We start from the raw sequence: 14,259 nt of genomic DNA, 5'->3' as shown, positions 1-14,259 counted from the left end.
TGCTGCAGACATGTCCCTTCATTTTTATAAACTAAGCATTTCCAGGTCATCTCACAGGCCATTAACTCGGCAGGATCCTCGCTCAAACACGCAGGAGTTTTTGAGGAAAACTCTGGAGGAGGGAACGGCTGTGCACAGCAGACACCACTAGGACTGTGGCACCCCGGTCAACCCCCCCCCCCCCCCCCGCCCTGAGAGCTGCCCCTCTGCCCAGCAGAAGGGAAGCCACGTGGAAGCATCCAGAACACAGGCTCTGGGGCCTGGGAGCTTGCCCAGGGCTGCTGGGCACGGCTGAGATGCTCACGTGACAGTGAAGGGGGGAAATACGGGGCGACCAGAGTCACCCAGCAGCCCCCACCACAGCCAGATGCAGGGGATGTGGAGGACCAGGGGTTCGGCAGGCAGAGATGCCGGGGCCCGGCCCGCTACCCCGGAAGGTCACCCCAGGCCTGAGGGCCCAGAGTGTGGGGTGTGGGACTGGCTCGGCAGCAGGGACACGGGCCACACGTGTCCCCACTCCTGGCCCGCAGACCGGCCCCCTGTCCCGAAGATGGAAGGCTGTGTGCTGCAGACACGTGCATTCCCCAGGATACGGGGAAAACGCCCCGCAAGGCAGCTCTCCTTGGGGGACCCGGTCGCGGGCCCCTGGCTTTCCTGGGAGCACACGCGGGCCACCGGCACCCCACCACACCCCTGAGCCCCAGCAGGGTCCACACCGGTGCCTGCCAGGAAGAAGCCAGCGTAGCAGTGAGGCCCAGGGGGCCCACAGGACAGCCCTGGGCCCCACTGCCGAGCTGACGGCCGAGTCCTGAGTCCCATGAGGCAGCTGACTGCAGGTGGCCCTGAAAAGGCCAACTCTGGCTGGATAATCAAGAATGCTCATGACGCGCGTCCTCACGGCCTCCTTTCCACATGTATCAGGCGGGCTCTGCGCCCGGGCCCTTCTGAGACCGGGCTCTGCACTCCGGAGGGGCTTCATGGTGTCCTCTGTCCTGTCGCAGCCCCAGGTCAGCCTTTCCCGGGTTTGTGAGCACGTTCCAGGCTGCAGACAGGCGTCTTGTGAGAGGAAGGAAGAGAACACTCGCTTTTCCATCGCCCGAAAGCGGCTGCAGCCCAGCCCTCTCTGTGAACCCCACTGGCGCCCGTCCTCGGGGCGGGCGGGCACAAAGGCCGGCACCCAGGCCCCCCCACCGGCCCACCCCAGACCCACAGAGGCTGACAGAGATCCCGATGGCTGAGACCCCTCTGGGGCCACGGTGCCTGCCCGCCCCGATGGGGAGGCCGGGCGGCCGGGCGGCGCCTGCGGCTGGAGACCGCCACGCGTCCTTGTCCTCCTCCCCGGCTGCCTCAGAGGGCCTTGGCACTGGCGGGGTGCGCCGCGTGGGAGGCGGGCTTCGGGGGATGGCGGGCGAACGCGTAGGCCTGTCCCAGGATGGCCAGGTCCACCAGCACCTGCAACAGGCCACACACGGAGAACTGCAGGGGCGCGCCGTTCAGCAGGAAGTAGGCGGTCTTGAAGGCGTCCCCGCTGGTCCACATGAACACCATCTTGATGCTGCAGAGACACCAGCCAGGGGTCAGGAAACAAAACGGGGCTGGGGGCTCAGCAGACGGGGCAGTCGGGGGACACCCGGCCCCAACCCGTCCCTCCCATCCCTCCCATCCCTCCCATCCTCGCCATGAGGGCCCTGCATGCCCCGCCACGGGGACAGGGAGGCCCTTCGGCCGGAGGGGTCTCAGCTGTGTGGGGCAGGAAAAGGCCGACACAGCGGTGGGGCCCCCACGGCCTCACAGGTGCTCTGCCCCTCGCGGCTGCGGGCACGTCTGTCACGTGCCCCTCAGGAGACTCGCCGTGGCCTTAGCACAGGGGAGACCACCCCTCCCCACGCTGCATCCCAGGGAGTCGACCAGGCAGGGGCAGCAGCCACAGCCACAGGACCTCAGGACGGCCGCACTCAGCCACAGGAGCCTTGCCCAGGACAGGTGGTGGCCCCCTCAGCCTCAGCTTTCCCCTCCTGGCCGCGGAGCCCCCGGTCTGCACCCAGGGGACAAAAGCAGGGGCTGCCAGGAGAAGCGGAGCAAAGCCGGCCACTCTCGGAAATCCCTGCCCGGCCAGACCCCCCCCCCCCCCACGTGAAAGCTCACTGGAGGGTGATTCCCTTCCTGGTCACGGACGCCGACCCCCCTCAGACACCTCAGACCCGTCTGTAGGGGGACAGGGACCCTTGGTGAGTAAAGAGGGAACTGTCACCCACGTCACTGCCCACAGCCCACATGCACACCACCGAGCCCTGGCTCCCCGAGCGACGAGCGGAGCACCGCTGTGCCTTCCCGCGTACGCTGTTTAAATCGGACCGCCTCCGCCAGCAGGCCGAACCTTCTCCAACCAATGAAACCAGGCCACAGGGTTTGGGGGTGGTGCCACCAGGAAGGACGGTGAAGTTCCCCAAGCAGACAGGGTGCCCGTCAGAGCCGCAAGCACCAGACCGAGAAGAACTTACGTCGAGGGCGAGGCAGGCGCTGGGCTCTTGCAAGTGGGCACTCCTCCACCCCGGAGCCCTGGCGTTCGGACAACCTCAAGCCCCAGGCTGGTTCCGACAGAACCGGGGTGAGGAGCCCCGTCTCCTGAACCCCAGCGCATGGAGGCAGCAGGCGCTCAAACACTGCTCTTGGTCCCATCCTCCGCCCGCTGAAGTGTCACACTGGCCATGCAGGACCGAGGGAAGCGGAGAAAACAGCCTGAGGTTCTCGGGGACGGTCGCTGGGGAAATGGCCTAAGGCCGAGCTCCACCCAGCTTGTCTGTGGGCAGGCATCCACGTCCAAACAGCCCACGGATACATCTCACTTGGCCTGTAGTGTTGGCTCACGTAGTATTTCAAAATGTTTGTTCTGAGTTAGCTGATAACTAATTCTGCATTTTGAAAATCCAGATTTATTATATATAACAGATCTTTTTCTGGCTGCTTTCCACATTTAACGTTGGTTTTTAGCAGATTGTGATGTGATACATGTTTGGGATTTGCCAAACGTCTGAAATCTGTGTTTACCTAACATCAAATTTGGAAAATTTTCAGCCATTATTTAACTATTTTTGTCTGCTCCACACTCCTCTCCTAAACTCAGACGACATCAATGTTAGATCTTTTGGTGCTGTCCCTACGTCCACTTTTACCCCCAGTTTTTCTCTGTTGTTGAGAATGTACAATTTTTATCGATCTGTCTTCAGGTTCAGACTCTTTCTCCTGTTACCTTCATTCTGCTACTGAACTCACGAAGTACATTTTTATTTGGTTGTCTGTATTTTTTAATTTAAGATCTTCTATTTGGTTCTTTCTTATAGCTTCCACGTCTTTGCGGAGATGTTCTGTTTTTCATTCATCTCCAGAGTGTCCGCTCTTGCTCTCTAGAGTGGTTTCCAGTGACCGCAGTGCCTCTGTCACCTGGTTCACGGTCCTTGTTGTCAGCTGGTTCCCGTGTCCTTTGACAGCTGCTGAGATCTTCCCGGTTCCTTCATATGTTGAGTAATTTTGGTTTGTATCCTGGACATTGTTAACATATAATGAGACTGGATGCCTTATTAAACCCTATGGAGAATGTCGGGTCTTGTGTTCTAACAGCAGCTGATGTGGGCTGCAGGTCAATTCAGCTCAGTTTTCAAGGCCTCGGCAGAACCACCTGGGTCCGGACTGTGCAGGCAGCACTCAGTGGCCGGGCTGGGATGTGGGTGGTGGTCCTCCCCAACATTCAGTTTTCAACGCCTTTGGGATGTAGGTTAGGGCCAAGTCCATGCATGCATAGCTTGGCGTGAGCCCAGGAGTCACACGCAACTTCACAGGATCCCTGTCCCAAGATGTTCCTGTCCATCTCCCTGACTCTGTGCCTCGGGGACACTCCTTTCCCAGGTCCTCTGGCTGGAAAGCCAGGGCTTTAGTGTCCAGGTCCATGTGGTGGCAGGGTGGAGGGAAAGAGCCACAGGATTCCCCTTTACTCTCAGGGGCAGGTGTCTGTCCAGCCACCACTCACACGGCCCCAGCTCGGCAGACAGCCCTTCAGGATTGGGACTTGCCTGGAGCCAGGACATAAGAGCAAGGCCAAAACATCAACGACAACAACCTTGGGCGTCTCCTCACTCTCTGCCCTGGAGGGGGCCCTGCCCCACGCTGGGACCAGTGGAGGAGGCCCCTCGTGGAGCTCTTTCCACCCTACCCAGGGCACAGTGCTGAGTTCCAGGCTGGCAGAGATGGACAGGAAAACGGAACTCAGGTCAGTCATCCATGTGTCAAGTTGTGGTCTCCTTCCCGTGACCTGCCCGCGCCGGCTGACTTCTTGGAGTCCCCACAGCTGCTCCGTGCCTTCTGTCCAGGCCTGCAGTTGTGCTCAGGGGGAGAGACGGGCTTGCCCCGTGCAGCCTCGTGGGAAAGATCCGAGATTGGAAGTTTGGGTCTGCATTCTGCCACTGGCCACCTTCCCCAACTGGTCCCTGTGGACATCGGACCTAGTCCACCCTGGGCAGCATGGCTGAGGAGCAGGAGGGACGGTGCTGGCTGCTGTGACATTTCCCATGGGGATTTGTCACCTGCGGTAATCAAAACCCTCCACTTCCCACCCCGTGCCTCTCTCTCGGTCTGAACTGTCCTGGTCTGGAGCACCAGCTGGGGATGTCTGCCTGTGGGTGACTCGGCATCATGGCTCAGGGCCTCAGTGGGGCTGCAGGGTAGGGACTTGGGCTAATGGCACCCTTAGAACTGGGGGAACCGTGGAGATGGGGGGCACAGCACGGAGACGAGCTGAGTGAGGGAAGCGGTGTGAACGGGGGACAGAGCTGACAGCACGCGGTCCCCTCCAGGCCTGGGCTGGGCCACCAGGAGGCCGCAGGCACCTGGCAGACTGGGGCCCAGGTGCACGGAGTGAACTGCACCGCGGAGGGCCAGCCTGTCCAAGCTGCTCACAGCCCCCACACTCACAACACCACACTTTCCGAGGAAAACCCACAGCCACAAAGCAAGCACCTCAAGGAGAAGCTCCGAAGGCAAGCGAGGTTTCTGCCATGAAGACAGGAGGGAAGCAACGGGCGCTCAGAGGAAGAGGCTCGTTCCATTCTACGGACTAAGAGCTCAAGGCACGGTCTCCCCCAGAGATACCCAAGTTTAGGAGGGGACTGAAAGACCCTCCTCAAAACACAAGGAAAGCCTAACGAGCCCCAGAGACAGTTCCAGCTCAGGCAGCAGGGTCGGGCAGACGGCCGGGCTGGAGCCTTCTCAAGTGGGGCTTTGGGGTTGCAGCCAGAGCCAGAGTGACACCAGCCTGGAAAAGCCCTGTGTCCCCAGCCCCTCAGGGCCAGGCCATTCCTGGGGTGAGGGTGCCGGTCCTTTGATGGCCCCCTGGCCAGAAGCTGGCCCCTCCCTCCACTGGTGGCTCGGAGAGAGACAGGACTCCACACAGCGGCACTCCCTATGGGGCAGGCAGAAAATGCAGCTGAGGTCAGTCCCAGTACCCGAGGCCACCCCTCCCCTGGCGCCCTGTCAGAGCCCCTCTGCGTCCTGAGTGCACAGGTGCACGTGCAGACGTGCGGTCACCGCTCAGACGTGAGGTCACCTGATGTAAAGAACATTTTTAGCCGCACAGACGAGACGCCTCACCCAGCCTCGGCCCTTGAGTCAGCTATGGCTCGGGGTCAGGAATGTGACAGCCTCTCTGAGGTCCCACGACCAGCCGCCTAGGTCAAATATTAACCAAGTTGTTCCCGCCCCGTCTGGTGCAGGAGAAAACCAACACCCTGAGCAATCTGCTTATCGGGAAGGAACGCCCCTGTGCAGACAGCAAGGACTCTGATGTACAAGCTCACGTTGTCACCCCGAGACTGTGTGGTGCCCTGCCCCCAAGACTCCCAGGACCTTCAGTGGGCTGTGAATTCCCATCACTTGCAGCAGCTATGGGACAGAGGAGCGAGCCGCAGAGGTCGGGCTATCACTCTTCAGTATGTCTGGGGTGTCTGGAGTGCCACCCAAGGGAGACCCCGACTCCTCCTCCTACACGGAGCCCAGGGTTTCCACAACGCAGGAAGCCCAGCTGGTCGCCTCCCAGGCCCCAGGCCATGTCCTTCCTGCTCAGGCTGGTAGCCTGGGAGCTGGAGTCCTGGTCAGGCCACCAGCTCCTCCCACACCTGGCCATCCCTACCCCCTCCCACTATTTTAATCCCAGCTCCCATTACCTCATTCTTGGCTCCTGCATTTTTTCCTCTCAGACTACTCCTAAAATACCTCTCACCTCATCCTTGCCCTGCCCCGCAGTCCAGAAAGCCTTCCCCACAGCACACAGGTCAGGCAGGCCAAGCCCTGTGGCCTCCCCAGCCCTCCCCTCAGGAGCCCAGGCCCAGACCTTGCCCTCCTCCCACCCATCAAACTCCACCCAAAACACATCCCAAAAGAGTAGGTTTTTGTGACCTTAGGTCAGACAATGGTTTCTTGGGCATGACAACTAAAGCATAAGCAACACACACACACACACACACACACACACACACACACACACACAAATATGCTGGACTTCATTCAATTTAAAAATCTTTTGTGCTGAAAAAGAAAATATCAGGAAAGTGAAGACAATCCACAGGATGGGAGAAAAAACTTGCAAATCATATACCTGACAGAGTTCCAGTATCCAGTGTGGATAAAGAAATCTACAACTCAGTAATAAAAAGACAAACAACCAAATTTAAAAATAGACAAAAGGTCTGAACAGCTATCTCTCCATAGACATATAAATGGTCAAGAAGCACACGAAAGGATGTTCAACATCATTAGTCATTAGGGAAATGCAAATCAAAACCACAACAAGATCCCACGTGACACCCACCAGGATAGTGGGGACGTGGGAGAGCGCAAGCAGGGGAGGGGCAGAGAGAGAGGGACAGAGGATCCAAAGCAGGCTTTGCATTGACAGGCTGACAGCAGCGAGCCCGATGTGGGACTCAAATTCACGAACTGTGAGATCATGACCTGAGCCAAAGTCAGACGCTCGACCAACTGAGCCACCCAAGTGCCCCCAAATTTTTAGATTTTATAAAGCCCAACATGTAGTTTTTATGTTGTTTCCTGTGCCTTTGGTGTCACATCCAAGAAATCACTGCCAAATCCAATGTCATGATGCTTTTCTCCTGTTTTCTTCTAAGAATTCCATTGCTTTAGGTCTTACATTCAGGTCTTTGATCAATTTTGAGTTAATTTTGGTATACGGTGCCAGGTAAGAGTCTAATGTCATTCTTTTGCATGTGGATATCCCATTTCTCAGAACCATTTGTTGAAAAGACTGTCCTTTCTCCACTGAATGGTCTTGGCACCCTTTCCGAAAGTCACTTAACCATATATGTAAATGTCATTTCAGGACTCTCTAGTCCCCTGGTCTCTTTGTCTTTATGCCAATAACACACTGTCTTGATTATTGTACTTTTTAGTTATTTTTGAAATCTGAAAGTATGAGTCTTCTAGTTTTGTTCGAGATTGTTTTGACTATTTGGGGGTCCCTTAATATTCCATATGAATTTTAGGCCTGGTTTTTCTATTTCTGCAAAAAAAAAAAAAAAAAAAAAAAAAAATCACTGGGATTTCGACAGGGATTCCATTAAATCTGAGATTGCTTTGGGTAGTACTGACATTATAACAATATTGAGTCTTCCAGTCAATGAACATGGGATGTCTTTCCATTTACTTATGTCTTGAATTTCTTTCAGCAGACTGTTTTGTAGTTTTCATTGTACAAGTCTTTTATCTCCTTGGTTAAGTTTTTTTTCAGAAAAAAAAATTTTTTTAGGTTTACTCATTTTTGAAAGACAGAGACGGAGCACAAGCGGGGGTGGGACGGAGAGAGGTGGGGGGACACAGAATCCGAAGCAGGCTCTAGGCTCTGAGCCGTCAGCACAGAGCCCGACGTGGGGCTCGAGCTCACGCACCGTGAGATCATGACCTGAGCCCAAGTCGTACGCTCAACCGACTGAGCCACCCAGGCGCCCCTCCTTGGTTAAGTTAATTTCTAAGTATTTTACACTCTTAATATTACCATGACTAGAATTGTTTTTGTAATTTCCCGAGCGTCCTGCAAGCTGCTCTTAGTGGCACTGGGGGAATTAAGCTGTTGTGTCACTTCCCACATTAAGAAGCTTGAATCTCCTGCCTCTGGCGATGTCTGTGGACTCAGCTTCCTCTCCGTGGATCACGGCCTCCAACCTTGGGCGCTGGCAGCCTCCACTCTGGCCTGCCTCTGACCCACGGAGGGTTCTTTCCCATCACAGAAGTTGAACTTGGAAAATTGAGACAATGTTGGATTCAGCTGCCCGGGTATCCCCTACATGCCGGATACAGTAAGTTGCCTACAGGATCTAACCAGTAAACAGTGACGGTGCAGGTGCAAGCAAGCACACAGGTACAGGCAGGTGGACTTGGAAGCAGCAGGTGCGGGATCAACATGAGCCCACTTTGAGCACGCTGTGGCCACAAATCAGGTGGTCAGCCTCAGTGAGTCCGCAGGTGCCGAGGGTCCCCAGGGAGGGGACGCCACGCCCCAGCCACCGGACAGGCCTCCCGCCGCACATTCGTATCTGAAAGTGCACACTAGTCTTCTCCTGTCTTGCTTCAGTGGAACAGACACCCATCCAGGGAGAACTGGGTAGGGAAGGGCCTGTAAGCCATATCACGGGAGAGGGAGCCAATGCACCTGAGGAGGGTGAGAAGAGGCCCCCAGGGAGGTAGGGCCACGATGCTGCCTTCACACGCACACGACCGCCCTGGGAGGGGCTGAGGCTCTGCATGGATCTAGGCAAGAAGGCATGAGAGGTTCAGGTACTACTACAGCCCTCGAAGAGAGCCCTGCACAGCTGTAAGTGCTGCACGGGGAGGGAGCTCCCCATCGCAGGAAGCGAGCAAGTGCCAGAGGAACAACCAGTAGGAATGGCGAAGATTCTGAACCAGCCAACCCGGGGGGCCCCCGGGATTCCAACGGACACCCCGTTCCAATGGCACAGGTGACTCTCATCAGGCCAGGCCAGGGGAGGGCCCTACCCAACGCCTTCAAGACTGGCGCCCCACCGGCCTCCCGTTACTCGGAGGACATCTGAAGTCACGGATGGCATCGGCACACCTGCTCCGCCGTGACAAGAGTGAATCCCATGACACAGGGCCCCCACCGCTGAGTGCACCTCTGTGCTCTGCAGCCAGAGCGCTGTCCCCTCGCCCCCCCTTCTGCACTCAGCACGTCCCTCCCACCGTCATGCTTCAGGTCCAGCCTGAAAGAGTGGCGCTCAGATCCTGCACCGCACACCTGCCTCGCGAGAGGGCCGTGGCCTCCCCCGACCCGCCCCACACTCACGTCTCTGCTCACACACCCAGACATCAAAGGGCCAACGTGTTCACACCTAAACTGCTCCTTACCCGGCGGTTTCACAAGCGTGACCGAAAACACGGCAGCCGTGTTCGTGCACGTTCCGTTCTTACCAACTTGGAGGCACTGGCACCACTGGGTCCAGCGAGAGCCGCAGGGGCCGCCTACCTCATTCCCTCAGTGGACTGGTGGCGATAGTTGCGGTAGAGCTGTGGGACACCCAGCATGGCCTCGGTCAGCACGGCCAGGAAGCCCAGGGTCTCCACAAACAGGGCCGAGTCGATGGACAGGTACGTGATGTAGCCCGCCACGCCCGTGAAGGCCACAACACACTGCACGTAGTCCCCGAAGCTGCTCCAGTGCCAGAAGTGGCGAGGGTCAAAGTCTAGGGCAAGAGGCGAGACAAATGTAAGCCAGGCGTACGGGTCAGGGCACCGTGAGGAGAGGACGTGAGCGGAGCGAGGAGGTCAAAGTCAATGGACGTGAGATGGACGTGGGCTGTGGGGCTCCGTGTGCTCTTGGCAGGGCCCTTGTGAGGGAGCTTTGATATCAGTCACCGTAAAGACGTTAAAATCCTTAAATCCTGTGATAGTATAGTGCAGGGGTTGTACCGGAGCCTCTGAAGTCTCTTCCCTGGGTTAGAATCCTCACCCCTTCCTCCACAAGTGGATCAGTTAACCAGGTGTCTTGGTGTCTTCAGGTGTGAAAGAGGAATAAGGTAACCTACCTCCTGTGGTTATTCTAACAGTTACGTGAGTTAATCTTACAAACCCGATGAAGTGCCCAGCCCATAATAAGGGCCAATAAAGGTATGTACTTATCATCACTACACAGTCGATCGAATGTTATCGTTCGCCTGACAGATAGATGTGTCCTGCAGAAACCAAATCCATAAGCACTCACAAATCAGCAAACTACGTGAAGTTCTTGGGCTTTGGCAGATAAACACAGGAGGTCCTGGGGACAGAAGCGGCATCAGGGCAGGTCAGGGAAATGGGGATAAATAGAAAGAGAGCTTGAGGGTGCAGGATGCACCCGATCCTGGCCCAGCCCTTAGAATGGCAGGATCTGGAGCTAGGGCGCCCTGCCAGGAAAATGACCCAGCAAGGGCTGCAGGCATGGGCGCCAGTACGGGGCGGCGGGTCCGGCCCTCCAGGGCCCGGGAAGTGTCGGCAGGGAAATATTCAACCTGCACACGTGTGCCTGTCCTGCCGGCCCCGTCCCCCCACCCCTTCCGGCTCCATTCCCTCACTCTGTGCGAGAACACTGCCCAGAGTCTGAGCTAGAAAGGGGGAGCGCGGGCAGGAGGCGGGGCATGGTTTGCAGGTGTGACGTCACACCAGAGTGGGGGTCACCTCCTAGAGCAGGGCAGGGTATGAGCCAGGCTTGCTTCAGGAACAAACCCCAGCTGTAACACGGGGGTGGCCTGAGCGTGCAGGGGAGCTGGGGGCAAACACTGAGGTGTTCCCTACAGAGAATATGAAGTCATGAGAGGATGTGACAAGAGGGCGGAACTCAGACCCGGATGAAGTTCCTGACTTTGTGCCCAAGGAGTGGAAAAAACAGGGTCAGACCGAGAACCTGGGCCAGGACAGGGATGGACTACGAACAGGCGAGCTGAGGACACCAGGTGAGGTCCAGGGGGCTTTAGGAAACAGGGTCTGAGGTCAATCGGTCACAAGCCTTTCTCTTTTAGGTTCTCAAGGAGCAGGTCAACTGGCAAATGACTAACAGAATACCTTTATTACAAAATTTCTAAGAAAAGACTGAGACTGAACCCTTACCTTAGCAGACACAAAAATTATCTCAAAAAGACCTAAACATGAGAGAGAAAACAGTAAGACTCTCAGCAGAGAACACAGAGGGAGAGCATCAGGACAGTGGATCTGTCAACAGCTCCTTAGATATGAGAACAAAAACACAGCAACAGAAGAGAAAATAGACCAATTCGACTGTATCAAAATTATAAACTTCTGTGTTTCTAGGAAAAAAAAACTCTTTGAAATTATTGGTCTTGGCAACGATTTTTGGATAGGACACCAAAAATGCAAAGCAAAAATAAACAAGCAGAACTGCATCAAACTGAAAGGCTTCTGCAGAACAAAAGAAACGACCAGCAAAATGAAAAGGAGACCAACAGAATGGGAGAAAATGTTTGCAGACTGTCATGTTATAAGGGGTTTATACCCAAAATATATGCAAAACTCATACAACTCAGTAGCCGAAACAAAAAACAAAAACGAAACAAAACAACCCAATTAAAAACTAGAGGACTAGAACACGTATTTTTCCAAAGAAGACATACAAATGGCCGACAGACACATGAAAAGAGGCTCCACATCACTCATCAGGGAAATGCAAATCAAAACCACGATGAGATACGATCTCACACCTGTCAGAATGGCTAGAATAAAAAAAAAAAGAAAAGGGATCAGCGTTGGTGAGGATGTGGAGAAAAGGCCACGCTAACTGGGGCGGCCACTGTGCACAACAACATGGAGGTTCCTCAAAAAATTAAAAAGAGAAACACATGATCCAGCAATTCCCCTCTGGGCATTTATCCAAAGGAAATGAAATCGCTATCTTGAAGAGACATCTGCACCCCACGTTCACAGCAGCGCTATTTACAATAGCCAAAACATGGAAACAACCTAAGCGTCCACACCAAGAGATGAACGGAGAAGGACGACTGGTGTATATACACAATAGACTATTATTTAGCCATAAAAAAGGGAAATCTTGCTTTTGTGGCAATATACATAGACCTTGAGAACCTTGAGCATAATGCTAAGTAAAATCAGTCAGAGAAAGACAAACACTGTGTATTCTCACTCATATGTAGAATCCAAAAAAGCCAACCTTGTAGAAACAGAGCAGAATGGCGGTTGCCAGCACTGGGGGTGGGGGACGGAGGGAGATGTTGGTCAAAGGGCACAGACGTCCAGCTGTAAGATGAATAAGTTCTGGCATCTAATGTACAGAATGGTAACTATAATCAACAATACTGTATTACACACTTGAACGTGGCTGAGGCACCTGGCTGGCTCAGTCGGTGGAGTGTGCGACTCTTGATCTCGGGGTCGTGAGTTTAAGCCCCATGTTGGGTGCAGAGTTTACTTCAAAAAGAAAAAAGGAAAAAAAGAAAGGTGTTAAGAGAGTAGATCCTGGGGTGCCCGGGTGGCTCAGTCAGCTGACCACCTGATTTCAGCTCAGGTCATGATCTCACGATTCGTGAGTTCGAGCCCCACAGGCTCGCTGCTGTCAGCACAGAGCCTGCTTCGGATCCCCTGACCTCCTCTCTCTCTCCCCCTCCCCTACTCATGCTCTCCCTCTCCCTCAAAAATAAATAAACATTAAAAAAAAAAGTAGATCTTAAATGTTACCTCCACCAAAAAAAGAAATAAATAAATAATGTGAAGGGATGGAAGTATTAATGAACCTTACTGTGGTACTTATATCACAATATATAAGTGTGTTAAGTCATCACATTGTACATCTTAAATAGGTTATATGTCAATAATACCTCAATAAAGCTGAAAAATTGAAATTTTTTAAATAGTTCTGTTTCAAATAACATAATCAACAGAGTAAGAAGGTAACCCATGCAATGGGAGAAAATATTTGTGAATCAGATATCCAATAAGGAACTTGTATCCAGAATATATAAAGAATGCTTACAACTCAAAAAAAAAATTTTTTTAAGGGGCAACGTAATTGAACAGACATCTCTCCAAAGGACATCTATAGATGCCCAATAAGCACATGAAAAGATATTCAATGTTATTAATCATTAGGGAAATGAAAATCAAAACCAAAATGAGATACAACTTCACAACCATTAGGACAGCTGCTTTTAAAAACAAAACAAAACAACACAGGGCACCTGGGCAGCTCAGTCACTTGAGCATCCGACTCTTGATTTCGGCCAGGTCGTGCTCTCCCAGTTTGTGAGATCGAGCCCCACGTCGGGCTCTGCACTGAGCCTGGAGCCTGCTTGGGATTCTCTCTCTCCCTCTCTCTCTGCCCCTCCCCAGCTCGTGCTCGTGTACTCGCTCTCTCTCAAAATAAATTAAAAACAAAAAACCAGAAACAATTGTTGGCAAGGACAGGGAGAAACTGGAACCCTGTGCACTGTTGGCGGGTATGTGAAATGGTGCAGCCGCTGTGGAAAACAGTATAGAGGGTCCTCACAAAATTCAACACAGAATCACATGACCCAGCAATTCCACTTCTGGGGATACACCCAAAAGAACTGAAAGCAGGGACTCAAACAGATATTCGTACAACCATGTTCACAGCAGCATTATTGGCAATAGCTGAAACACAGAAGCAATTCAGGGTCCACCAACAGGTAAATGCATAAGCGAAATGTGGTCTGTACATACAGTGGAGAATTATTCAGCCTTAAAATGGAAGAAAAGTCTGCAATGTGCTAAAACATGGATGAACTGAGAGCATGATACTGAGTGAAATAAGACAGGTACAAGAAAGAAGGGAAAGCAGACCCCTACTGCTGCCCAAGACAGCGATTCTAACAAAGCAAAGGTGGCAAAAGGAACAGCCAATCGGTCACCACTGCTTCCCAAAGGAAGGAAGGGTGAGGCATCCTTCCACTCTGGCAAAGTCCAGTGTCGAGAGGAGGAAGAAAAACCCACATCAGATGGGTAGTCACACATATAAGCAGCTAGGAGCGGTTAAGGGAATACAAAAGCCAGGAAAATGAAAACTGAGCTGCCACTCTTTTTCCAGTCAAGATGGAACAACAGAGACCAGACTTACTGTCCAAATAGCCACAAACTGGGCAAAACAGACGTCTGCAAAACACTGGACACGAGGCAGTAAAGGACAGGGATCTCTAGGAGATGCAATACAGGTGAAGTGAGCCC

At 53.7% G+C, this 14,259-nt stretch overlaps 1 protein-coding gene across 6 annotated transcripts in view; it reads right to left on the bottom strand.

Moving 5' to 3' along the window:
• Positions 1 to 14,259, bottom strand: part of SLC66A2 (solute carrier family 66 member 2) — a 51,890-nt gene continuing 37,631 nt past the window's right edge. For 3 of the 6 annotated variants that reach the window (XM_049620297.1, XM_049620300.1, XM_049620298.1), the window contains 2 exons: positions 9,542 to 9,758; positions 1 to 1,555 (listed from right to left, as the gene is read on the bottom strand). In XM_049620297.1, the coding sequence (XP_049476254.1) occupies positions 1,348 to 1,555; positions 9,542 to 9,758 (425 nt within the window). In that variant the 3' untranslated portion in view covers positions 1 to 1,347. Of the gene's footprint in view, positions 1,556 to 8,710; positions 8,809 to 9,541; positions 9,759 to 14,259 lie in introns of all 6 variants that reach the window. The other 3 variants (XM_049620299.1, XM_049620301.1, XM_049620303.1) reach the window with 3 other exon arrangements.

The sequence above is a fragment of the Panthera uncia genome, assembly GCF_023721935.1.
Source record: "Panthera uncia isolate 11264 chromosome D3 unlocalized genomic scaffold, Puncia_PCG_1.0 HiC_scaffold_8, whole genome shotgun sequence".
NCBI classification, from domain to species: domain Eukaryota; kingdom Metazoa; phylum Chordata; class Mammalia; order Carnivora; family Felidae; genus Panthera; species Panthera uncia.
Note: the sequence above shows the minus strand (reverse complement) of the source record. Positions and strands in the feature narration are given on the sequence as shown.